At 39.1% G+C, this 26,629-nt stretch overlaps 1 protein-coding gene across 2 annotated transcripts in view; it reads right to left on the reverse strand.

Moving 5' to 3' along the window:
* Nucleotides 1–9,182: 9,182 nt before the first annotated feature.
* Nucleotides 9,183–26,629, reverse strand: part of DPP10 (dipeptidyl peptidase like 10) — a 438,065-nt gene continuing 420,618 nt past the window's right edge. For both annotated transcript variants that reach the window (XM_077181698.1, XM_054636515.2), the window contains exons 20-26: nt 20,310–20,504; nt 19,002–19,056; nt 15,358–15,457; nt 14,624–14,682; nt 14,463–14,535; nt 12,827–12,900; nt 9,183–11,451 (exon numbers count right to left, since the gene is read on the reverse strand). In XM_077181698.1, the coding sequence (XP_077037813.1) occupies nt 11,314–11,451; nt 12,827–12,900; nt 14,463–14,535; nt 14,624–14,682; nt 15,358–15,457; nt 19,002–19,056; nt 20,310–20,504 (694 nt within the window). In that variant the 3' untranslated portion in view covers nt 9,183–11,313. The remainder of the gene's footprint in view (nt 11,452–12,826; nt 12,901–14,462; nt 14,536–14,623; nt 14,683–15,357; nt 15,458–19,001; nt 19,057–20,309; nt 20,505–26,629) is intronic.

Below are 26,629 nucleotides of genomic sequence, written 5' to 3' on the forward strand. Positions count from 1 at the left end.
GTTTTTCTCAATTTAAGGCCATATTGTTTGGTGTGTGTCTTCCAGAAATGATGTATGTTCACTGGTACAGATGGGGTCTTCCATTTAATCACATGCCAAGGTCAACAAAATACTCACAACTAAACCACCACCTGATTTTCCTCCTCCAGCTTCTGAGAAAGAATTATCAGCATCTCTAAATATGTCACCTCTCCACCAAGTTCTCTACAGCATGGGAACAGAAAGTATCTCCTGCCCTCAGAAGTGGATTTTCTAGACATCTCTCGATTCTAATCTTTTAAATAACCCCAAGTTCTTTGAATTCAAATTTACTTACTTGGTGATTGAGAGTAGGAGACAACTAAGGGGCACAAAGAGAAGGACACAATAATGGTTCCTCCTACATTAAACCTTGACAATCCATAATATTGCTTCCTGAAGTGTCAGTGCTCTCAAGGAGTTACCCAGCAAAACAAAACCTCAGGGATACCAAAGGCTGATAAAAAGACCATTCAAATGCAATTGGGGGAACTTGCCTCAATCGTCTCTGTCATTTTCCTTTTTAAAATAAATACTGAATTTTCCTGCACATTACCAATCTGTATTTAGACATCCCTGTTGTAAGACATAAGACCTCCCTCACCTGTAAACACCTTTCAATACAAACCCAAGCCATTAAAATTACAGCCTGATGTAGACTGACATGCAAACTGGGGAGTCTTCAAGGATCTCATCTCAAAACTCTCCTGTTACAGACAGGACAAATCCTGTTACTGCCCTCCTTCCACCACCTCTCTGTGGACAGCTCTCCTAGGCAGCAGGACACAGAGTCCTCTGGAGATTCCCAGCATGACTGAAAATCACTGCCACCCCACTGATAATCTGGCCACTTTGCTTTTCTGAACTGGCCAGTGTCACGAGAAGATCTTACCCTGAGTCCTGTGGCTCCAGGAAATCAGTGCAGTCCATCCTCTGAAGTTGAGCAGAATTTGGGACAAGGTGGCCATAATTCCCAGGGAACTTGGCTCATGGCATCAGTTCCTGGGAGGACTAGGTATGAATAAAGCAGGAGGCTACACATTTTGAGTGCCCATCAAATTAGGGAGCATCAGTTTATTTCATTGTTTTCATCAGGACCAACAGCTCAAAATAATATACAAGTAAGTTTTCTGAAAGTAAAAATTTGGCAGAAAAAGGAGCTGTCAACAGCAGGAGAAAAAATGTGTTCATCAAGAGATGCTTCCTAAAGAGAGAGCAGGGATGTCACTGAGAGAAGCTTAGGGATGGATGAGTCTTGAAAACCATTCTTCATTTTTTATACCACTGATTGCTGCTGTCAGAGACCTTCAATCTCTTGAAGAGGCAGCATTTCAATCTCAGATACAGGCAGAAGTGTCTCTATAAACACCAAGAAAAAGGGTTGGCTTGCATTAGGAGATGAAACACTGGTGGATGCTTTTACCCAATGAATCCAGAAAACCTTTTCTTACCATTCTGAAGAAACATCCTCAGACACGTGTAGCCTGCAGGATGGATTGATTTAAACAGCCCAAGTGATTCACCATTGCAGATACCAACTAGAGGTCATTTCTGTCCATGGGTCATGAGGGCAGGAGCAGGTTTCCCCCAGAATATAGACAATTTCACTCTGGTTGTTCTTTCTGGTAACCTCCCATTCATGGCAGCTGACAAACACAGCCTCTCAAAAAACCCCAAAGGTACTGGGGAGGATGGAGATGGAAAATCAAAGCAGTCACACAGAAGCTTTTCTGACTCCTCAGTCGTAACAATGAGGAGGGAAATGTGGGCAATAGCAGGAGGGAGGGAACCTGGCAACAACAACAGACAAGGCAGCCACTGAAAGAAAAAGATGGAGTAAGGTCCAGTAAGTTTTTTTCTGGGCCACTTAATTACAGTGATGGTTGTTTATTCCTCCTTCTCTCATGTTACACATTTACTGTTTCACACAGCACTCAACCTTGTCCTTAGCAAGGATGAAATCATCCCTCCAGCAGGAGAAGGCCACATCAGTGTGTTCAGCTTCCCTCCCACAGCCCAGGCTCACCAGGCACCCAGGAGATGCTCAGCTGGGAGGAGGAAGGTTTCTCCTGCTCTTTATTCCCAACTTCTGATAAAATAGAATGCAATCCACACTGGTAGTGTACTCCACTTCTGCTGAACACAAATGCTCTGAGAATCAATACAAATAATTATTTAAGCATATGTATAATGCAGTTTGTTTTGCTTACTCCCTTTGCCCCTACCCTTGCAAGAACTCTGTTGGTACAGCAGAAACAGGCAATATGCCAATACATTGAAGTGTTTAAGGCAAACACATCACTCCTCTTCTGTGCATTTTCACATCACTGTGTGCCTGTTCCTCTGCTTCACACATGGGGAACAGAAACCCCAGTAGTTAGGCTATGTTCTTTTTAAGCCATAACATAAAATATGAAAAGTAAATGTGTGATGCATTTTGAAATTTATGATGTAAACGTAGCTTGGGAGAACAGTTACCTTTGCAATTTCACTGGGCACAGTGCTTGGTGTTTCAGGCTGGAAGGGCTGTGCTTCACCATGGTTAGAAATGGATTAGAGAGATTGTGAACAAATCAGACTAAATTGGCTGAAACATGAGTTTCAGCCTTATCACTCCTCCTTAGGGGCTCTTTACAAATGGGTGAGCAGGACTTGGAGTCTCACATTTAATACTTTCATTCTGGCAGAAGGAGCATGCACAGAGCCACAGATCTCCCTGTTACAGGACAGTATCTGTATCTACAGTGGAGGACAATGCTGGGACTGTCACTGCCCAAAATCTCTGCCAGACTTTGCACTGGCTTCACTCTGCACAGATCACAAACCCAGAAACCTCTGATCCCCTTGAGCACATTCAGATGCTGAGAAAAGCATCCTAGCAAGTGCAATAGGTAATTTTCTCCTCTCAAATGAAATAGAAGAACGCTTTAGTAGCATTTTGTTTGGTTTAGCAGTGTTCTTCTTAAAAACTTCAAGTAAATGCTTTCACTGATGAAGATGGACAGTCCAGGTGCTGGGTCTGAAAAGGTGTATGATGCTTGCTAAGGAACAGCATGAATGTCAAATAACAGAATAATTAAAATACAGAAGGAAACAAAAGAGGTGAGTGGATAACCAGCTCCTAATCTTGTTTTAACTTATAGCTCAAAATTACATCTAATATAACCTCCCTATCTCTACATAAACCCTTAGGTCTGGGTTTAGATTCTCCAGTAGTCTGAGTCTGGCACAGATTTTCCACAAAGCAGCAACTGAATAAAACCTCCTTCCCTTTTTTCCTCATCCCTGTTAATCCATTCTGTATCTGTGGTGTTTGCCTCACCTGTGGATACATTTCTGCATCACCCAGTGGAGTTTATAATTCTCTGCAGCTCTTAAAATGGTCAGACGTGCCAGTCCATACATTACATTGTACAGCTGGAGACATATGTGCCTGACAATGTGAATAATCAATTTACTTGGACAATCTGATATCCCCCCTCTGCAAGCTGGATGTGTTCTTTTACTTCCATAACATTATTGTAATTGCCTGAACCACTTTTGCTGGGGTATTTTTCCCAACCTTAATTACCTTGTCATTTATTATTAGGCCTTTTAATATGGCCATTGGCCATATGGCCAAATGTCACACATACCTTTCAGTTTTTCTCTCTGTCTGGTTCACAATCCTGCAATTTAGAAAGGTCCAGCCATGTACATATTTTTATACTTTGACACGTTTAAAACTTTGCTCAGTGCCAGGTTTATTACAGCATTAAACTGATGAACTTGCTCTAATAATCAATGTATAAATAATCAATTTAATGCTATAATAAAGAAAACATAAACCAGCCAACTCTCTGTTGCTTGTGCTGAGGTGCAGTGGCATTTGGTGGTCATGCATGGCAACATTTGAACAAGCTTCATTTAGAGAAGGTGGCAGGTTAATTGGGACAGAACACAAATGCAGTACAGCATCCATAATAAGCAGCCAGTGCCAGTAATATAAAAAGGGAAAAAGAACTGGAAGGTTGCTTCCACTCCTTCCAGATATACCCTCTCAAGGTAACATTCAGAAGAATTAGCATCAGAATGTTTTTATACATTTATAGGAAAATACACAATGATCTCTGCAGGCATCAAGCTAGTTTTTTTATCTACCAAAAAAAAAAAAAAAAAAAAAAAAAAAAGTTTGTAGCTCCAGAATCTCATTGCAGTTGCTGGATGAAGTGCAGATATGGCTTCCTTTTATTCAGTACTTGGTTCCAGAAGCTAATGGAACCCAGACCCAGCACTGGAGGGACAACACTAACAAAGTGTGAGTTACACAGTGCTCCTTGGCTTCCTGTTCACACATCCTCATGTATTTCCCCTCACCTCAAGCCTGTCACTGAGCAAAACCCAAACCAGGATTTGATGAAGAATTGAAGGCTCCTATGGCAATAACATCAATATTTATCTGCAAAAATTAGAAGCTTCAGCTAGGATGCTAAAAAAAGGCTCTTAAATCTTTCAGATTGATCAACAGCCATATTTTACACTGCAATTTGTGTACCAGTATTTCTGAGGTGTGCTCTCTCCCCAGGGTGCCACAATCACACCAGGACAGTCACAGAGGAGCCAAGGCTGATAGGCTAAGAACCAGTAATTGCCAGTCAAAGGTTGCAGTGCAGGTGGATTAAACTGTGAAAGAGACTGGCTTGAAAAAAAAAGTGGGTGCTTATCAATAAATCAATTTTCAACATGCTCATGTTGACTGTATTATTTTTTTCATCAAAACCATAATCCTAAATTGAATTACCAGAAGAGGTTAGGTTTGCTTTTAATTTTCCCTCTTTCATGGACGGAAGGGGCAAGACATGGCAGATACACTTCATCCATCACCTGCTATAATGAATGAATACTCATTAGCATACCAAAGAAACTGCACCTTCCCATCACATCATAGTAAAACAGAAAGAATCTCATCCTAATGCTGTTTATGAACCACATTTCAACTTCTTCACTCAGCATTAACAGCACCTTGCTCTATTTTCCCACTGTGATGAGGCCTCTTCTTGAAGCACTGTACTCCTCAAAATCAGCCTAAGCCCTGTTCTTCCAATCTTTTATTGCTAAGCTCCTAGCTTACACTGTGGGCTTTGATTTTTAATTTTTTTTAATAAGAAAACGATTGATAGAGACTCCGGTCCCTGTTGGAAAAATCTGCCCTCAACTTTGCTTCAAAGCCTAACCTCAGAACAAAGTTCTTGAATGAACAAAATTTAGGATAGAGCAAAGCTACAAAATTTTATATGCTTTCTCACAGTGCTCCCTTTTTAGACTAAAAGTTCTGCCTAAATCAATTTTTCACACTGCCTTTTCTTTTGTCTTGCTTAATTCTGATTATACTGACAAATTACTATACTTGTTCCTTCCTGTTCCTCACTTTCCCAGTATGTGTATAGATATGATATTCTATATTTTTCATATGCTGTTCTACAAGCCCTCTTCCAAATATTTCACTGGTATTCAGATTCACTCCATTTCCATAAGCAATTCCTACAAAAAAGATAAGCTTCCCTGTCCAAGCTCAGTGCAATTTCCACTGCAATTAAAAAACTTGTCAGCCCAATAAATTTAGTGTCTACCACAACCCAAAAGGAAGAACAGTTAACCTGGCAATGTAAACACCTTTAAATGTAACAATTTTCATGCTTTAAAAATGAAATATTTTACTGTAACTGCTTCTTTCAAATGTGGAATAATACTCAACATAATTCTTATCTTTTAGTGACCATCTGAAATGTAGGGTATAAATGAAGCACAGGACTGAAAATCCGTAAGAAACCACGTAATTCATCACTTTTTTGTGGAAATAACAGAATGATCTGCCTTTCTTGCCTTAGCTGAAAGTTTGTTGAATCAAGCACTGGCTACACTTGTCTCTAAGGTTACTGGTGCACCAATTTATTTTGGAGTGACAGCTCTGTACAGAGCAACATATTGCAATAAAGTGTCTCCGTGCTTGTCTCCCTAGAACACTTTTCTTCCTTAACCCTCTCCTAATGGTGCTGAGACCCTTAAGACTGGACTCAACACACTCTTTTATTTGCCAAATGCATGTGCCAGGAAGGGGCTGAGGGGTGGAACAAACCAGAGCACTTCTTCAGGCACGTGCTGCTCTCCATTAGGATTTTGGAGGCATCATTCTAGTAAAAGAGCCCCTCTGCAGCATTATCAGGCACAAGATATTCTGTCCATGCATTATATGCCCTTCCCTTTTTTCCCCCAGGGAAGCTGGAGCATCCACAGCCCCTGCAGGAGCTGTAATTGCTGCCAGCTGCTCTGTCAGCTGGGTGTGTGGAGCTGGGCACCAAGTGCCCTGGCCAAGGTCCCACCCTCACCCCAGACAAACTGCAGAACAGCAAGATGCCCATATTGCTCTGCCATTTTTAACAATATTCTTCTTCTTCTTCTTCTTCTTCCCAAGGCAACAATTTCACACCTTTTGCTATCAGCTGTGTTCTTTGATGGACTAAACTCTTGGATTATGACCCCCCCTCCACAGAGAGCTGGGAAGGTTCTGCACTGCCTGGGGGATGGGAACACCTGCCTGGACAGGTACCTGCTCCCCACATGAGCCTTGGGACATCAGCGTCCAAATTCACACAGAAGCACCCAGAGAGCTGCACTCTCAGCTCACTCAGCACTCAGGACACAAAATATGTTACAGCAGAAAACATCAATTTCCTCACAGAAATATTTCCTGTGTATCTCCCTACCAACCCTCTGATGGTTTCATCAATCAGAAGCTTTTTTTTTTTTTTTTTTCTTGTTTGGTCATGAAATCTAAAAAAAGGCTGTAACCACTTTATGGGATATTTTAATTAAAAATAATTGTGTATATATATAAAATTTGTGTCCTCATGGAGTATAGGCATTATTAAATCAATTTTGTTGATAAGTTGCAATTAGGTAAAATAGGATATTGGATTTCTAAACTAATTATACAGGAAAGAAATCTAGTCCTGAGTTTAATGGACACTTTGGTCTGCATACACTCGGGTGGTTTAATTTCCTTAATTCTATCCAAATACCCAATCCAACAACACTGTAATCTGCAGACATTGGAAAACAAATATTTTACTCACCACTGCACATTTAGGTGCTGCATTTGTAAGATGCCTGTAGTTTTACCCCCCCTCAATGACAGAATCACTAACATTGTCATGCACCTACCTCCTTGAAGTCAGGCTCCTTCTCCACTTTCATGTCTGAAATTCAACAGATAGAAGTTTAACTAAATTCTTTCTTTCCTTTTCAAAGCTCCAGGTGCCTGGGAAGTTGTGACTCTCCTTAGCCACATCCCAGGAGCTCCCCATTCTCTGCAGCACTCTTGAAATCATCCAGAGGATAAGGAGAAGGAATCCTAATGCCACTGAAGAGGTGCAGAAGATGCATCAGTAATCAATACCAGTGAGGTTCTTCCTTCCCTGGAGGCAACTGACTTGCCAGGATGAGTTACTTGCAGTAAGTATAAAACACCAGGACCACTGCACCTTGCCTGGGTACTTTCAAACTGTGCAGAAGAAAGTGGTATTCAGGATCTCTGGGTCTTCTTCCTCTCTTGTTTCTTCTCTGAAGTCTAATAAACCTGTGTGGAGGGATACGAGGTCACACCTTGTATCCTCTGCATTTTATTAGAGGAGTCAACACTCGATATCCCAAGTTTCCAAGGAGAATCTTTGGCTTCAGATCAAATACAAGCTCTTCTGCCTTAAAAGGTGCAATTTCTCAATTAAATGAACCTGACTCCATACTCAAAGTGCCAGAGCTGAGAGAACAGAGACAATCATCTTCACTTTCAGCCACAAAGAAAAATCTACGTATGCCAAAAACTGAGCAACAAGGAGTAGTTGGTTATAGCAAATCACAGCAGACATTGAAAGAACCAGGTCATAAATAATTCCATCCTTGCTGCCAAAAGATTAAATAAATTAGTTTTAAAAAATAATCAGCCTTTCTTTGTACTCAACAATCTGGGGAAAGTGTTCCAATTGACATGCAGTTATGCCTGGTTTTGTGATATAATTGAAATTTCAATATGACCTACAGGTTTCATAGATTTTGCAAGTTGTAGTAGCAGAAAAAGGAGCGAGGAAATCAAGAAGGTAAAGATAAGCTCTAGCAAGCAGTAAATGGATATGCTGATTCCCCAGCTTTCCATAAATAGGTTTATTCTAGTAAGTGTCATATTTTAAGGACAGCTGAATCAAGCAGCAATTTTTCAGACCTAAAATGTCATCATGGTGCTTAACAGCAGATAAGCTACAAAAAGTCTACACATGTGCTGTTTCAGTGAAATGTGTACTAACTCTTGCTCTCTACTGTAGATCACCTGGAGTAATTCATGATTGCCATTAGTTATGATGTAGAATCTGAGAGGTAGCACTTTTCAGTTGTGTTGTAAGTGGAAGGATTATTTCAACAGATCAGCAAAAGTAAAAGGACATCCTACTAAATTCTAAACTAAATTCTTCAGTTTAACTAGCATCTGGCAAACTTCTTTTGCAATATCTGAGTTCAACTCATGCATAAAAATATCAGTAAAAGCAATTAATTTGTATCTGATGCTCACCCTTGTGTACACAATTACATAAAAATATCTGTATTTGTAGGACAGTGTGAGAAACCATGAAAACATTAAAAGCATACCACATTTCCACCCAGATTTCAGATAACACATTTTTTAAATGCACCAGTCTTGCCAAAGGCATTCCCCCAGAAGGCCATGTCCTATGACACATTCAAAGTCTGGAAAGCTGGAGGTGGGATGCTGGGGTAGAATGAATTGGGAATGGGGGCCTAAAACAGAGTTAGGAGGAGGTGCAGGATCCAAAGATCTGAGACAACATTTCCTGAGCACTGCTGAGACACAAGCATTCCTTTTGCAGGTAACTAACACAACCAAGTGTGAGACATGGCAAACACGAGCACGGAGTGGCTGCTTTGCAGAGGAACACCAGCCAGCACATCTGGGGGGAATCGGCCTTTTCCCAAATCCTCCGCGCGCCGATCCGTGCTCAGCACACGCCCACAGCCTGTGCTTCCTTCATGTGCATTTGGCTCAAACTGGGAAAAACCTCAGTGAACTGAGCTAGATGAGGAGCTCATTGAGCATGTCTGGTTAGGAGAAGCAGCAGTGTTGTCAGGTGAGCGTTTATTAAGTGACAGGTGTCATTTATAAAATCACAAAGCAGCAGTCCCAGCCAACAGAAGACTTGAAAACGACGCTCCTCCATAGAAAACAGGATTTGCAAAACCTTGTTTGACTTCTGCTCTTACTTTTCTGTTGTTGTTTTGTGTGATCTTACTGTAGTGCACATCGTAGCCCCTATAAATTATACCCTACCTACACTATACATATGCACTCCATATGCCCTATAAATACCACAAAGCAAAGCCATACTTTGTGGTGACACTGGGACCCAAACAAGATATCATTGCACATTAAAACTGTATTAAACTAATTGAAAAATAGTTGAACATTGCTAACAAAACGAGAGAATTACTAAACATTAAAAGACAAGAGACTTTTCAGTGTTCCATAAAACCACGCCTTTCAGACAAATTAATTATTTGCATCATAAAAAAAATCCTAACAGTGAAAGAAAATATTCCAGAAGGAAGTGATGAGTAAAAAAGCTTCAGGTGATTTTTCATTACATTAAAAACAATTCTCATTCTCATAAAATATGCAGAACTTTACATCTTAAATAGCATATTTACCTTCAAAAATTACTTTCATTTTAGTCTTGCAAGAAATTAAACCTTAATTATATAGGAAAGTATTTGGAATATATCCAGAAATAAGAAAACTACAGCTATTCCCCTCTAAGTGGCACAGCATCTGTCAGGAGTTTTCACGTACCTTCAGGAAGATATCCCAAATTAAACCCACACTGTACTTGCTTTCCATGATCAGAGTTAATATTCTGCAGACCCAACCTGGCTGCCTTGTTTATTTCATAGTTTCAATTTCTATTGCTGTACTTCACCCTGGCAAATAAATGGATGCGCAAGGGGCTCACCCTCTGAATAAATAATAAAATCTAATCTGTCAGATCTTCCTTTGCCTTGAATGAAAAACATTTCATTCCTCTGTGATGCTGTTAAGCTAAATCTTGTTGCATGAGACTGAATGAGCAGCCTTGGAATAAGAACTAAAGGTGTGTTGGAGCTACGTCACCACCGTGATGAACATCAGAATTACCTCTGAGAGCAGACGGGAGGAAAGGAAGATGCACTGTACAAAATATGTCCTCATTTGAGGAGTAAAGTATTACTCAATGGCATTATACATTGTTAATAAACTTTCTTTATCTGAAACTATAATTTAATATTTATGTATCTAATTTACATGTGACAAAGTAGCATATTCTAAAATTAGAGTGTAACCAGCAAACTATTAACTACTATAAACAATACCAAAACACAACTCAAACATATTTTAAGGAAACAATAGATACATTTTGGACTGGGGAATGATTTCAATTGCAGATATCGTTTTAAATACAGCTGTCAATTACATCTTGAAAAAGTTTCTTCAAGCTCAGAAAGATTTTCTGCTTAGGGATTCCTGGGTATATACATAAAGACCAAGAGCACACCACCAAAAAGACCCCTATTGGTTACTAATAGGTACAGTAATAATTGTAAATGCTTAAATTGCGTGGGGGAAATAATTTTCAATAACCATGTTATATGATGCACTAGACAATATCCCCTTTGAGCAGAAACTAGAGAAAATACCGTGCCCTTTATTATCTCTGTGGTTTCTTACGTGTAATAGACAGCAGGAGAATTGCACTTATTGTAACATTACAGTGTTAGATTCCAGTTCACCTTTTAGAATATTAGTGGCCATAATACTTATGATAGGTTGTGCCTTATGCAAAGATGAATAAAGATGTGCATTTAAATTTAAAAAAACCAAAACCAAAAAACAAGCAACCACTTACAGAACCAACAGTGAGGCTTAACATAACAAACATGCACTAACCCTACACTTATGCAAAACTAAGTTCTTCCAGGAAACTGTAACCAACAGTTGACCTTCCACAAAGGTAAAGGTTTTGTCCCTTGGTAATATGTTTGGACTTTGTAGTTGAATTCCAGTTTATTAGCTCATTGTCTGTAAATGTGCTGTTCCACTGTGGTATCCTTTAGCTGCCCTTGAGCTTCTGCAGAATCTGCAATCTTACAGTCACTTTTATTTAAGGTTTTATTGAGCTGCAGAGTAAGTCCCCTTCAGTACTACACAAATAGGCTTCCTTATTCATCCTCTTCAGGTTCCTGTGGTAAAATTGGTGTCTCCTCCTTTAAACAAGCACTAAAAAACCCAAGGATTGTGCTGTAAAGGTGATATTTGCTTTTCTCAGAAGCAATGTTATGACCTTCATCCGGATAGATCTGGCAGAGGAGAAAGGAAAAAAAGTAAATAGTTTTTAAAGGCTTTTCAAATATTTAGGGCTCTAATTTTCTTTCTCTGATCTTCAACATGTTTTAGATGACAACAGGATGATAGCATTAGTTTTATGGCATCAAGGAAAGCTAATAAAACCTAAAGTAAGACTCATTCTCTTGGAATTTGAACTTACATAAAACAACCACTGCAGTGGGATCTGCAGAAATGAAAAAAATTATATTCTCAGCCATTGTGCTTACAACAGTTTACTTTAGCTGGCATTTTCAATAGTGCCTAGGCATCCAAATCCCATTAACATCCATGAGGATTAATTGTCTCATGCTTTTAAGGACCTCTCAATAATTCAAATTCTGTGTTTGGCAAAAAGCCTTTTTATTCATATCTTAACTATCTTCCTATCTGGTCCAAAGCCCATCTTCTCTCTCCCCTTGGGTGGATGTGGGCATTTTTAACTCTTAAAAAAATACCACTGGGAATTTCTCCCAAATGAGGCTAAGCAAAGATTTGCAGGCTGGATGAAGAAATCCAGGCCACAAGACAAGAGACCTGAGGAGGCCTGAGGCAAAAAGCTTCAGCTGCCTCCTCAAACCCAGGTTATCAGAAGGTTGCATGAGAACAGCTCAACAGGGCTCCTCTGGGAGAACTGTCATTCCTGCTTCTTCCTCTCTCCACAGGCCTTCACATCACCTCAGCTGAAACCACATTGGCAGCAGGAACAGTTCTACATTTAAAATCCTTTTTGCTTCCCCAAGTGGCACCAAGCCCCTTTCTGCCACCTCCTCCCTGACAGGAGCTCACACTCCAGTGCAAACTACAGGATCACCTTAAGCCCAGCAGGGTCAAGGTTTGCAATGGCCAACAAGCATCAGGAATATTTGGAGAGACTGATTCAACCAAAACCCTCTGCCAGCAGCATCCATGTGCTCCAGGTGCGTCCCATGCAAGCCTGTACCTTGACAGAGGCTCTGTCGTGCTCTTCCAAAAAATGTAAATGTTGAAAATAAGGGGAAATTACTCTCATGTGACCCAATACCTTTTTAGGTAAAAAGGAACCCAAAGTAGTGACATCTTCATGTTACAAAGGGTGCCCATGGATTCCAGAGCACTTTGTATAATTGTAGGATAAACAGGTAGAAAAGAGAAAGATGAGAGAGAGGAGAAAGAGCCCAGGAGAACAAGATGATACAGCTCCTGATATCCATACAAACAGTGAGAAAAAATGGGATTAAACAGAGTTCTAACTGCAAATTGAGGAAATACCACTGTGTTGTGGTAGAGAGGATCCTTTGCAGTGAAGAAATAGCAATAGGAGGTTAAATGTTCAACTATGTTTATAGGAAAAGTCACAGGTGCACATACCTGCATAGTGTAATTAGCCCCAGCTTTTATTAGACGCTTAATTAGTTCTGCTGAATGCTGGAAGTGAACTTTAGCTGCAAGAAAACATTTGATATTATTAGAAACAGCTACAGGAATGTGAAATACTTATCTGTTACACGGCTTTGGCTGAAAACATTTCCAGGCTCTGTAATTCCTGGATCTGAAGCTGACTATTTCCAAGGCCAGCCCCAGCAGCAACAGGGTGTTACAGCAGAGGTTTTGGAGAAGGAGCTGGAAGCCCCAGGGGAAGCCACACTTGTCATTTAGTGAGGACTCCTCTGTTTACCCTTGATTTACACATACTGTGATAGCTTAGAGATGTGTAAAACCATTCTGTTTGAACATCATGGCATCTTCTAATTTGCTGGGAAGAAAGCATGCTGCATTTTCTATTGCTTGCACGGGGTCATTACACCCCACTCTTTAGGTAATGGACTTTCTTGAACCTATCAGTAACCTGATCTTTGTGTGGCAAAGCCATGATTACCATGTCTAACCCTGCAGAGTTTAGGCTGTAAGTGGTCTGGGCAGTGTCACTGGATGTGATATTGAGCAGGAACAGCAGACAATCACACTGCCAGGCCAGAGCACCCTGCATTGCTCAGGCATCACCAAAGCCCCAGTTCCCTCCAGCTCGGTTCAGAGGGGCAGAAATTGCTGCTGCCTGTTGCAATCAGTAAAACCTGAGCCCCTCAGGCCCCCTCAGTCACCCAGTTTATTTTCAACCCTCCCTGCTGTGCTCTGGGGAGAAGCACTGGACAGGGCTTGCACCCCTCTGGTTGCACTTTGGATCCATAAAATGGGTTTGGCAAGTCAGGGATGATGGGCTGGCACTGTGCCAGCTGTGCAGGGGCACTGTCCCCTTGGCCCTTGCCACTGAGAGGCAGTTATCTCTTCAGACTAAGAAACCTTGTATTGTCCCACATCCACCAGAAAATACTGGGGAAGAAGTAGGCATGTCAGTCTGTACAGAGCAGCTGTTTGCATCACTATAATTTGTGCCTGCATCAAAGCTCATTCTTTAGACATCAGTTAAGAAAGTTCAGAATAATACACTGCAGTGAAATCTGCAATTACAAATTATCTCAATTCATACATCTTATGATTCCATCTAAAGTGCTAGAATTTACCCTGTGTTACTCATTCTCTGTTTTAATCTACTGCTAAAAGTATTGGTGCTATTAAAAGGTTCTGTGTAGCTTCAGAAGGTTTGCAAGTACCTTGTAATTACTTAGATGAAAAGATTAACTTCCCATTTGCTGATGTACTTCACCAGCTGTACTGATAGTTCTGCAGAATTTGTATGAATTTAAGACAACATTAAAAATGTATGTTGTACTATTAATTATTCATGTAATACCTTTCACTAGTATCACAGTGGTCCACAAGATTTAAACAAATTAGAACATACAGCACCTAAAAGGTGCAAATCCTCAGCAAAAAAAAAAGCTTCACCAGTTCAGAGTTAGAATTGACAGTTGAAACAAAATAAAAAATCCTATCAGAGGGAAAAAGAAAGTGCAAATGTACTTGCTAGGTGTGTGCCTCATCAGCCCTTCAACACCTGCCTGTTAGAAGCTCTGACTCCAAATTAGCTGCATCTGTAAATACTTACCATCAGCTGTCCCATGAACTATTAGCAAATCCACTTCTTTTAAACCATGAAGATTGTGTAATACACTGGATGCCTAGTGAACAAACACACACAAAGCTGTGATCGAATTGCATTTTAAGAGTAAAATGGTCATTTTAAGTTACTTGTTTATGCTAACTTACCTGATAGGTGATTTCATCTTTTGATGGAATCCCAAGGTATCTTTCTGAAAAAGCTGATGCTGTAAAAATAAAAACAAAACAAAACAACAAATCTTGTGAATTTCAAGTTATTTCTATTTTAAAACCCATAATTTCAGAAGCTATTTAAGCCATGAAGTCAAGATGTTCATTTGAGACACAGAATGTATCATTTTGATGTAACATTTAAACCCACTTTTAAATAGTTAAAATAGAAAAAAAAACCAAAAAAACCCCAAAAAACCAACCCCAAACAAAACAACCCAAACCCAAAAGAAAACACATGCTAAACCCCAAAGAAAGTCTAACAGACCATTAAAATAATCTGGTCTGGTTTCCAGTGCCCAAAACTTTACAAACAGAACCAAATAACCTGCGACTGAATGACAACATGACTGATATTGTAGGGAATTCACTGTGAACCTTAAAGGATTCATTCCTAATAAAAGATTTGATTCGTGCTGATATACATAAAGGATTCTTAAGAAATGAGGTAACTGCAAAATCAGTGCTGTCAGTAATAACAAGTGTGTTGTGGCTTTTGGTGAAGTGTCCCAGTGTCAGCTTTACTTTCATTTACAGGAGAGACCAAGACAGTGAGCTGAAATCTCACTAACATTGTTATGTTATCTACCCTTAGTTAAAATAGAGCAGCTCCATGAATAAAAGGTCTTTTGAATAAAGTATCACACAGGTTTAGGTCAGGGATTACTCACCATATAACTTCATATCTGTGATTGGTGCCACCACAGCTCCACACTTGAAGAGCCGCTCGCTGGATTTCAGGATCATTGATGTGATGTAGCCACCATATCCCTAACAATGGGATGGAAATTTTGGTTTATTTATTTCATTCTAGCAAAAATAAAGCTGAAGGCCACTGTGCTAATCCAGTGGTATAATTTTTATGGTTTAAGGGCGCATAAAGATCCCATTGACCTGATCATGACTTTTAATCTATGCAGTTAATGAGTATTGAACATTTCTTCACCATCCCTGAAGTCTAACACATTTCCCCTGGAACAGCTGATACCAGAGAGTCATGAAATCTTTTTGAAAGCTTTAACTTGAAACCACAGATTTCCTTGAAATGACACTGGCAATCCACTTCTGTACACCTGTAATCATTCTAGACTCACAGAAAATGGAATTTTGAATGTGGTTCCTGGAATCAATGATTTAGTCGTATATTACAGGCTCCTCAAATTTCTCTACTTGCCATCTGTTTTCCCTTCATTGGTACTGAAAAATTGGTATTTCTTCAAGTACTTTGTTGTTTTTGTTGTTTTGTGTTTGGCACAACACATTTCAGGAAGACAGAATTATCCCATGACAGGGAAAATATAATGCAAAACACCAGCTGATCCAAAAAAAGATAATGCATCAAGTGCTTACAGTTTTCTCACAGACTTTTACAAATGCTGCCTGTTCCTGTTCTTCATGTCTAAATATTTATTGAACAGATTATTCCTGTGGAAGAGTGGCAATATTGAAAAACCCTTTAACCTTCTTTAAGAAATATTAAGTAAAGAGGTTTCTTGTTCTCTGCAATCAATCCATATTAAGGGATGGACATACTGAAGAAAATACCAAATAGGAGCTGGATTTTCAAAGGAAATGTGTGGGGAACTGAGTTACTCCTTTCCCACACAAATTTTAGCCCAGGGGGCCAATAGCCATCCAGATCTGTTCATGAGCAGGAGCAGATTTCACCTAAGACAGAATTTCTGTAATTTGTGTAATTCAAAGAGCTTAAAAGAATAGCAACTTTCCTCTGCCTCCGGGTTTTCTCTGCTTTTACTTTTGTTTAATATTCTGTTTGTGTCTTGCCCAGCCTTGTCCAGCCCCACAGCACAATTTTAATCCAAGGATAGGTATTGCCAGGTTATTTTTTATTTATTCCATGCTTTCATTAAGAGCTTGTTTAATTCTCCTGAGAGTTTCTTCCCTTTGTGCCTGTGTCCTTCCTTCCAGCCAGGCTTTCCAGGACAAAAACACTACAGAATGAGTTATTTATAAATTCTTAGAAGCATTTCACAGTGACATTGCTATTCCATATTCCCTGATGCAAGAACATGTGCTGCCTCACTCACCTGCTGGGTTTCTGGGGTTGCAGCCTAATTGCCACATTTTCAAGAAAGACGTTGGCTGTAGAATTGCAACTTATTTTTAAACTCTCTTTTCACTTCCATGAATAAAACCACAAACTCCATGGAACCACACTTGGCTGTCTAACAGCTCAGACCCTCAGATCAGGCATCACTTAGGCTTGCACCCCTCACAGAGATAAGCAAGGGGGAGTTGGCAGATTGCCTGGAAATTTACCCTGCTGTGCCCTTCTGGACAGTCTTGTTACTCTTGTGCCTCATTGCCATCACCAATTGTGACAGGAATTTTACTTCTGTCTAGCTCTGAAACCTCTTAGAGAGCTTCCTGAAAGTGTACATGTCCAGTTTTATGAGATCAACACTAAGCCATTACAAAGTCAATTTATTTTCAAGCAAAGTGCATATTCTGTTTCCATCAGTACAGCAAATTTAATGCATAGAAAGAAAAAAAAAATCCTTGTTTCTTTATCATGTTCTTGTATGTGATATAAAAGAAATGAGTTTAAAAAAAGATTTTTAATTGACTCTAAAACAAGCAGAGTGGAGGAAAAATACAATTAACCCTAAGAAGTGGTTAAATATATTTTATTGTTAATTATAAAACTAACTTTTAAATTTTATGGGTTTTTTTTCTTGTGACAGTAAAAAAAAACAACCCTGAAAGGTTAACTTGGAAAGGGGAAATTTCCCTGAATTCAAAGCAGTGTTGAAAGCTTATTGAATTTCCCACTCTTCATTCCTCAACACCGCTTTCAGAAAATAAATGCAGGAACATGGCAATCAATAACATTTTGTGAAAGAAAACAGAATTGGGGGTAGGTCTTGGCAGATATGTAAAGCCATGGTTACAGGCATGCTCTTCAGTAACTGTCTCGTCACATCACTCATAGGAAAAAAGATACTGACAAATCTGGCAGAAAACAAGTGGGAATTTTCAAGTAGCAATGAAAAGAATTTCTGCAGGCAAAACCAAGCAATTCTGGCTGCTCAGGGATTTCATTCCAGAAACAGTATTTTCAATCAAAGGATTGAAAGGGGAAGAGGATATGGAGAAATGTTGATGCTTCTATGCCTGTGTACTTTCACATAGATTGGCAACAGGCATTGAAACCTGAGCAGAAGTGTGTGCCACGATCACGTGGTGCATGAAATTGGCCCTGCTTTACATCCCCAGCTGGAAAATCTCTGGCTGCTCCCTTACAACCCAAATACTGGTTTTGACCCATTCTTGCACTGAGAGTTTCTTTCTTAGCTCAAGGAGTACAGCAGGAGCTCAGATCTTTGAGGAAGGTCATGTTCATGTGAAATGTTAATAACAGTCACAAACATCAGCCAGTCCTCAAAATGCTACCATGCAGGAGGTAAATGTCAATCTCCTCATCCTGCATCCAGACAGGCTGAGACATGCAGGTTAAATGACTTGCCTGAGGCTGTGCAGCAGCTCAGCAGCAGAGTGAGAACTAAGGCACTTCATGAGAAACACATGCTGCTCTTAAAAGTGATAACTGGGGCGTACTTGATCAGGGTTTGTTACTGCTTTGAGCTCAAAGGCAGAAAACAGCTTCATTTTTAATAATAAAAAAAACCAAAACAATTTAACAAATTTAAAAGGTTGCACATGCCGGTTCATCGATGAAGCAGCAGTTGTGGGGTGTTTCTAATTGCTGCTTTTTAATAGACATCAGTAAAATGCTGATTAATTTGCTACTAAAAGTGGAGCCTTTGCCTCGTTGTATCTCATGCTAGGGGCAATGACACACAGCTGATAAAACAGCAAAGGCAAGATTTCTCACTGGTGCAACAAGGAGCTTGCTGACAGTACCACAGGGTAGGTGCTCAGCTAAGCTCAAGGGTCAGTAAAACATTCAGATATAAAACTTGTATTTTACAGGACAACATTGTCAATTTAACTGCAGCCCAAACATAAAACTGTAATAAACAAGCTTTCACAAAACCCAAGTCCCTATTAAAAATTTCTAAAGAAAGCAGAAAGCAGAATTTTTAACAAATACTTTCTCCTTCAGATTCTGAAATGCAAATAGTGTTATAGCATAAAAATGATTTTATTGACTTAAATACCTGTTCTGAGAAAAAAATACTGTACAGAACAGACAGTAAACTATGGATGGCTTTTCCGCCCTGTTTTAATAACTAAAATTGTCTTTGGAGAATATTTATATATATTTGTTTATGAACTGACAGCACTTTCTTAAATAACCATGATGATATAGCCTGCTATTTTTGCACATTACCTTTCCAAATATGCCCAGTCTCTTAGGATCAATGAAGGGCTGTTTCAGAAGTGATCTGAAAGGAAAAAAAAGTTTATTTTTTAATTTTGTCAAAGTAAAATAGTGGATTTTACTTTCTGAATATAGTATGTAAATACCATTATTTGTGCATTAAGAAATTGCCATGCAAGTAGTACTGCACTGGGAAATGTGATTTGTTTCCTAATTCCTTTCTCCTAAGGCAAACAGTTGGTGTTTGGCCAATCTCACCTAATTTAGATATCTGAATTTAAGCATCTTGTCTAAATTATCCATTTACACCTGCTTTTAAGTTAATGGAGAGAAGAGAGATACCCTTTAGCACTCCTACACATGTTGGAAACTTCTCTCAGTCTGGGGAGAGTTATCCCTCAGAAATGCCAGGATTTTCCACTGTCTAGAGCTTAAATGACTGGCTTTGACCAGGTGCCTAGCACCAGCTAAAGGAAGGTAAGGTGAATGGAACTTCTTAAATCTAGATAATTATATAAATAATTAATTCTCTCATCAAAGCCATTAATCATCTGTGGTGAATTTTATACAGAAAAGACAGAATAACCTGAGGGCAAATATCAGACACATCTGCTTATTCATGGAATGGGTGAAGCGCTGACCCCTTTCAAAAGAAAAAATATCTGGCTTAAAATCCGTCTTTCCCTGGGAAACCCCAGGAAAAATCCATCCAGACCTTGGTATGTGCCATTTTGACATGTGCACCCTGAGTAAGGAGTGCTGTCCAAGCTATGCATAACTACTCCACAGACAGAAATTACTCTTTTCTGCAGCTGGTAGAATCATATCAGTCTAAGAATGATAATGCAAATGAGAAATAGCAGGCATTTGCCAAAATACTCTCATTTCTACTACAGAATTCTGGAGTAATTGCACAAAGCAAATGGAGTTCTAGTGGTCTAAATGAGAGCAATATCCTCTGGTATAGACCTAAAATGTTGTTACACAAATGTATTTACATGTTAATGTGGACAGCAAGAAATTTACCTATGGAATATAGACAAATATGAATTAGCTCAGGTGGCATATTTGGATTGCACAGAGCAGGACAGCTCTATCAAAGAGAAGGAAGCACCAACTCAAATAAAAACCCCAAAACACCTCTTTGATTTTTACTTGCTGTTTGTAATGGAAGGATTACGGTTTACAAAATTTGCAACTGCATTAAAAACCAAACATGAACAATGCAAATAAAACATTCTGGGCAGCTTTAGTCCAAGTGCTCATTCATCCAGGTGGAGGCAGGGTGAAAGACAAGAAGAGTTTGCACATACGTACTCTACAGCTGCTATTTGGTCCTTCACTTCCACTGATCCTAAGCACCGATGGACCTCCTGTAGGATCTTGAGGCCTTGAAATCCACTCCCTCTGCCATCAAATCGAGCTACGATGACATTATCAGAGTTGACAAGCACTGAGTCCCAGTCAATGTGAAACTTATCTGTAACCAACTGGCTGCCTGGAGCTTCATCACTGCAAATACCAACACACCAGACACAAACGAAGACTATTGACAATGTGATGCACTGTGCCGAGCTCTGATATTTTATTTAGCCTGCGTGGCAGAGTTCAGTTGGTTATGCAACCCTGCTGAGCTACTGTCACTTCCATCAATACCATCCCATTAGGGCTGCAAGCCCTGCAGCAAAAGAATTTCTTTAACTTTATAACCATTGTGCTGCGGTGCTGCCAGTACCTGAATACATTTTGCTGAAGGACACAGAAAATTAAAGCAGGTAGTGCTGCTTATAATAAAGTGAAGGAAAAAACCCCAGACAAAATCACTAATGGCTAGCTCACTTCTGGGAAGGCTCATGCAGAATTTGTCAAGTCTCACTGAACACACAATGAGGTAAATTCATTCAGCATCCTGATTACCATTTTGTAGGATATATAATACTATTAAGAAGGATGTCACCTGAGAAAACAAAAATAATTGCATTATTGTATTCTTGAATAGATTTTTTGAAATACAGTACAAAGAAGACTAAAGCATACACTGGAGAAAATTCTATTTTCTCCATCAAAATTCATACGAAGAAATGGATGCAGGCAGGAGTGATAAGTCTATTTTATGACAAAGAAAAAAAGGTGGTTTACAGCACAAAAGGTGAAATAGAATGGGAGAATGCAGTTTCTAGAAGAACAATAAGATTTTCCATTGAAGCCAAATACACTATTTCCTTACAAAGAAAATAAAATGTCAGTTTTAAAAGGGAAGTTTGTCATTATTTTCCCCCAAGATAAACACAGAATAAAAGAACAGGCTACCATTAAGTTGTACAAAATGCAAAATAGTTCTATGCAGGCTGCATCTGCCAGTGGAATGCAAATTAAAATGTAAAAGTGTCTGTGCTGGCTGTATGGAAATTAAATTGGATGGTCTGTGGGAATATCCTGTCTAAGGTGAAAGAAAGATGAAGACAGAAATTATTATTTTGCCAAATACTTATGTAAACTTTACTTATGTAAACCCTGGGGAGGAAAGAGAGAAAAAATATCCTCCAATAAGTCCTGTCTTATAAATACAATAATGTGCTGATTCAGTATCTGGCTTTGACTGTGGATAACACAGACCATCTTCAAGGTAATCACTCAGTTAATTAGCAAGCATATGATGAACGTGTGTGTTCTCAAATTCAGTCAGACCTATCTATTCAGTTGCTAAATCATGCACTGAAATCAGGATTACTTGGTAACAGACTCAGCCACAACATGTTATGCTTGATTTACCATTATCTTGCACACCAGGCTTATACTTGGCTTTATAAAAAGAAAAGAAGGGTATTTTTTTTTTGGTGTTCTTAACCAATTCAGTTATGATTATACTAATTACTAACATTGTGAAGCAACGAGTCTGCAAATACTGTCAAGTAAGCTCTGCAGAAAAGTATATACTCAGGAAGTATATAATCATTATTATTTGCAATAAGGAGCAGAACAATACTTCCCCTATCTGCTCACTGCACAGAGCAAGGTTTTCAGAAGCACTTCACATTGACACAGATGTTTTCACTAAGTATTTATCATTACTTCCAATGTAAGTATTTATCATTACTTCCAAGGTAAGTATTTATCATTACTTCCAATGAGCCTCGGACCAGTTACAATTATTAGTAAGTTATTCCAACTTTCCACAATAATACATAGAAATGCCCATGTTTGACTAGGTAACCTTCCAACAGATTAATACATTCCACACAAGTGAAAACATTGTGAGTCAGCCTGCTTTCCTCCCTTTAAATATGAGACCAAAACTAACACAGTAATCACATTTGATTTATACATGTTCTATATCTAGGTTATACATACATCTGATGGATATAGATATCTATATGTTCTATTTCTAGACACTTAGGAATAGGAGAAGCACCATTACAGTTATAAGCCCTTCTCTAAGCCAGAAACTGCTTAAAACCAAAAAAGTGTTTTAAATCAAAGTGAATTCTTCCAATAAAAAGGGGACAACAAACAGAACCTCAGCAAGTCTCTCAGTGGGTGAGAACTGACAGTGTTGGTTTCTTAAGCTCCTTTTGGAGGTCATAGCTTGGCTACTTTTGGGCTCAGAGTTCAAACACTACATATTGTCCAGCCCTGCGTGATGGATTGTTTGATATATTGCTTTAGGAAGCAATTTTCCAGTGGCCAGCTTATTTTTAAGAATGTCCATATAAATAGTCTGTGATAAGCCTTTAAAGTTATTTCCATTGAGGTACATATCAGAACACTTATTAGCACCAAAAGGTCTCTTTATTCTTCAGTTGCCACTATAAAATGATACTGAGCATCTGAGGTGTGCTTCTGTCCTCCACAGAGAGACAGCAGACACATATTTCCCAATATTTGCATTATGCCTGTCTATATTTCTTATAGTCTTTTAATGGCTTGTTTTCAAAGCTGCACAAAAAAATTGACTTTCCAACCCTACTGCTTCATTTTGCTATCAGTCCTGAGAGTGTATTCACTGGGGGCATAAACATGTTTGACTCTTTGTGCAAGGCCCAAAACATTCATCAGTTCAAATCCAGGTAAACCAACCCCTACTTATGACCAAAATATAAAAAAAATAAGTAAGCAAATAAATCCCCCTCAAATACCAGGACAATCTTTTAATTGATTCAGTTTTACAATATCAACTTACATGTTGGACAACTTTAAATGGCATTAAATAATAGATACTGATATTTAAGATACATTATCTACACATTTGAAGGAATGAGGTTAATTATGATCAAGGCAAAATAAAGAATGATTATCAGCTCTGATTTTATTACCCAGATTAAATGCCAGAGTCTTTACTTAATCATTTCCTGTGTGTTACCAACAGGAGTATCTTCCAACTTTTTTAATGAGTAAGGTGAACCATAATGAGGAAATCGAGGATTTGAAATTTAAACTTTGATCTTAATTATATAGAAAAGAGATGGTAATCACTTTTTCAGGCAATTACCATGCAGCTCTCTAATATATAGTTACACTGTGTGTATTACATCAGAAGGAAACTGAGTGTGAAACATTATCAGTGGTTTAGGTGAACAAATGGAAGAAAGGAAAGTGTTTTAATCTATTTAACATTTTATGGGCTACTCATCACAATTCTGGAAAGAAAAGGAGTGCCAGCCAACATAACTGGTTTCTACATGAGATCTGTTAGACAGCCCAGCCATCCAGAGGGACATAAATTTTAACACAGCAATACAATGACCTACTATTTGAGTTCTGCATCTTGCTTTGCAGCTGCTAATGGATGAATGTCCATGCAATCTTTATGCTGATGGTTACAGCATAATTAGGTCTTGGTCCTTAAGCTGAGCTTAAGGATATCTACATGGAACTGTACTCAGTTCACACCCAGGTTTCACATCAGGACCAGATTGCTTTGGTACAAGCTTCCTTCCAGGATTCAGCCTTAACACTCAGGCATCTGGGAGCCATGTGCTGGAAGTTCAAATTTACCTGCAGACATCCCTGCATGAATACAGAAGCCTTTTCATAGTCATGCACCTTTGAAATGGCTACCAGCTTTCAGTGATTTGAAAAAAAAAAACCTCAAGTAACAGATTACACCAAACATCATCCCCATAATAAAATCACTCATCACCTTCCTCCCTCTTTTCTCTTTTTACTCTTAAAAGTGCAGTGCTACTGAGATGGGAAAGCAAACACCACTTCTCTGCTAATATTCTCCACTTTTCTGTTTCTTGTATCTTCTGGATTTCTATTTCTAAGTGCATGTTTCCTGGATCAAGATGTTTTATAGAATCTCCTTTCCAAAAAAATGGGCATACAATTAAACCAACATTCTTACCAAGGACATTGATAAGCACTCATTTTCAAAGGTTTTTCTCTCATTAGCTGGAATATAATGATAATCATACCATGGCTGAGAATGGAAGAAGGAAAGCAGGGGCAGCTGAGCAGTGCAAAAGCCAGCACTGGTTATCAGCCCCCAGTTCTCATCTAACACTGGTGGCAATAGGAACAGGGTGTTTCTCCATCAGTCCCAACAGTACCACTCTGGGACTCAGGAGAGTCAAATATCTGGGAAATGATATCATCTCCACAACTAATCAATGTTCCCTATAAAAGCTACATGTTCTCCTTGGACCTGAATACTTTTCTCTTTTTTTTTTTGAAAGTAGTACTTCTGATCATGAAATAAACCTTAGGATGTTAATTTGGAGCTGTGTAGGTCAAGAAATTACCCCCTATACACCCACAGATATCCAACAGTTCTTTCTCAGGAGCTAGACAGAATTTATTAGGCTCAAATAATCATCCCACAAGGGAACCTCCCATAACTTCAGTGACAGTTTGCAGTTTTATATTTCATTTGGGGACCTCTTTAATAGAAAAAGGGATTGCTGGCAACCTTAGCTTTAAGTCTGTACAAAGCTGCTGAAGAAATATAGCTTAACTAAAAGAATGTAACTTCTTTTTCTTCTAGGGGAAAGGAGGACACAAAACATGCTACAGTACATGAGCCAGGACAGATTTAAAATTTTCAGTTTCATACTTTCACTAGTTTATAGGGTTTTCTAGAAATAACCCCTGCTAAAGCTAACAATGAGAATTCAGTATTGCAAAGAATCTGACCTAAAAGAAACAAAGTCCCCATATATGCAGATATATAGACTATATATATATATCCCCATATATAGACTATAAATGCAGATACAACAATTTGAATTCATAAATTGCTAACTTTCCTTTTTATCCCACATGCCTACCATAAAAACCCCAAAACAATTATAAAATATAACCATACATCATGACTTGGCCACATTATTTGCTCACAGGGTAGCAACAACTTTGGTAAATTTAAATTCAGACCCTGACTCAATACTGTTCTTACTTCTTTCAACTCTTGATATCAAAAAACAATTCAAAATAGTATTTTCTTTAGCTTTTTTTTTTTCTTTTCCTGTGATTTCTGGCCTTGGACTTGTCAGGTTTCTGATCTTTCTCTTCTGTCTTCTCTAGGTTATACATGAGTTTATAACCCCATATTTTCCCACAGCTGCATATGGCAGATTATGTATTTTTCTGGGACACTTGAAAAGAGAAGCGTTGCGCTGCTTACACCTTTGTGTTTCCCTGCTCTCAGAAACAGAAATAAGCACAAGCGTTTGCAAGTCCCTGCAGTGCTGCTGAGGTCAACTCACAGAGTCAGTTTGCCTTTGGCACTTGTATAAGAGCTGCTTAAAATATAATCATGCCTCCAAGATCATGCTGCAAAGATGAAATAAAATCCATGTGTCCTGTTTCTCCACAAGGGAAGAAAAATATGTTTGTGAGCCAATTAAAGCAGAGAGCTTCCACAACTGCAGATAATTACAACTGAAAATTCTGAGTTTTAAAACACAAACTGGGCTTAGAAATAAGCAGGTTTGTGCCTTTCTGTCCTGTTATCTGATCTGAGCAGAGGTATTTGGGATCATTCAGCAGCTCAGCTCTGTAAACACCTCACATCCAACAATGAGGACCTGTGCTGTCGCTGAGGGGAGATCTGCTCCAGGTGACACAGCTCAGTAACGTGGCATTTTCATCAATTGAGCAGCACACTCCTACATTTGACTGAAATTCACATCAATTTTTTCCAGCTGGGACTGGAAGAAGCTCTGTAGGTCCAGGGAAGCTCTCTCCACCCATGCTGAGCTCGGGTGGAGACAGGAGTGATGCCCTGAGCTGGCCATCACCACTTTTACCAGGCAGGCTTCAAGCACTCTCATGACTCTGTTCTTTTCCTCTGCTACACATGTGCAGATACAACTTAAAGGCTGACTCTCCCTGCAGGAAACACACACCCCATCTCCTTTTAGAGGAACAGCACAGGTTTTCAGGGAATACCATTCTCCTCCCATGCAGCTTTTCTACAAAAATCCACAGACTTTGGATCATGACTATCATGCCTTCAACCACTGAAGATCAAAAGTAACTTTTATTTCATTCTGGAGTTCCTAAAAACAGTTTTATGTATCTCAACTGAGCCCCTTCTGGAAGGTCTACTCATTTCTCTCAGGGATAAAAAGGAGCACAGGCTCTGAGGGAGATGCTCTGTGGGCAGGATCAGTAAGAGCCCAGGAAACACTGCAGGA

The sequence above is a fragment of the Agelaius phoeniceus genome, chromosome 7, assembly GCF_051311805.1.
Source record: "Agelaius phoeniceus isolate bAgePho1 chromosome 7, bAgePho1.hap1, whole genome shotgun sequence".
Lineage (NCBI taxonomy): Eukaryota > Metazoa > Chordata > Aves > Passeriformes > Icteridae > Agelaius > Agelaius phoeniceus.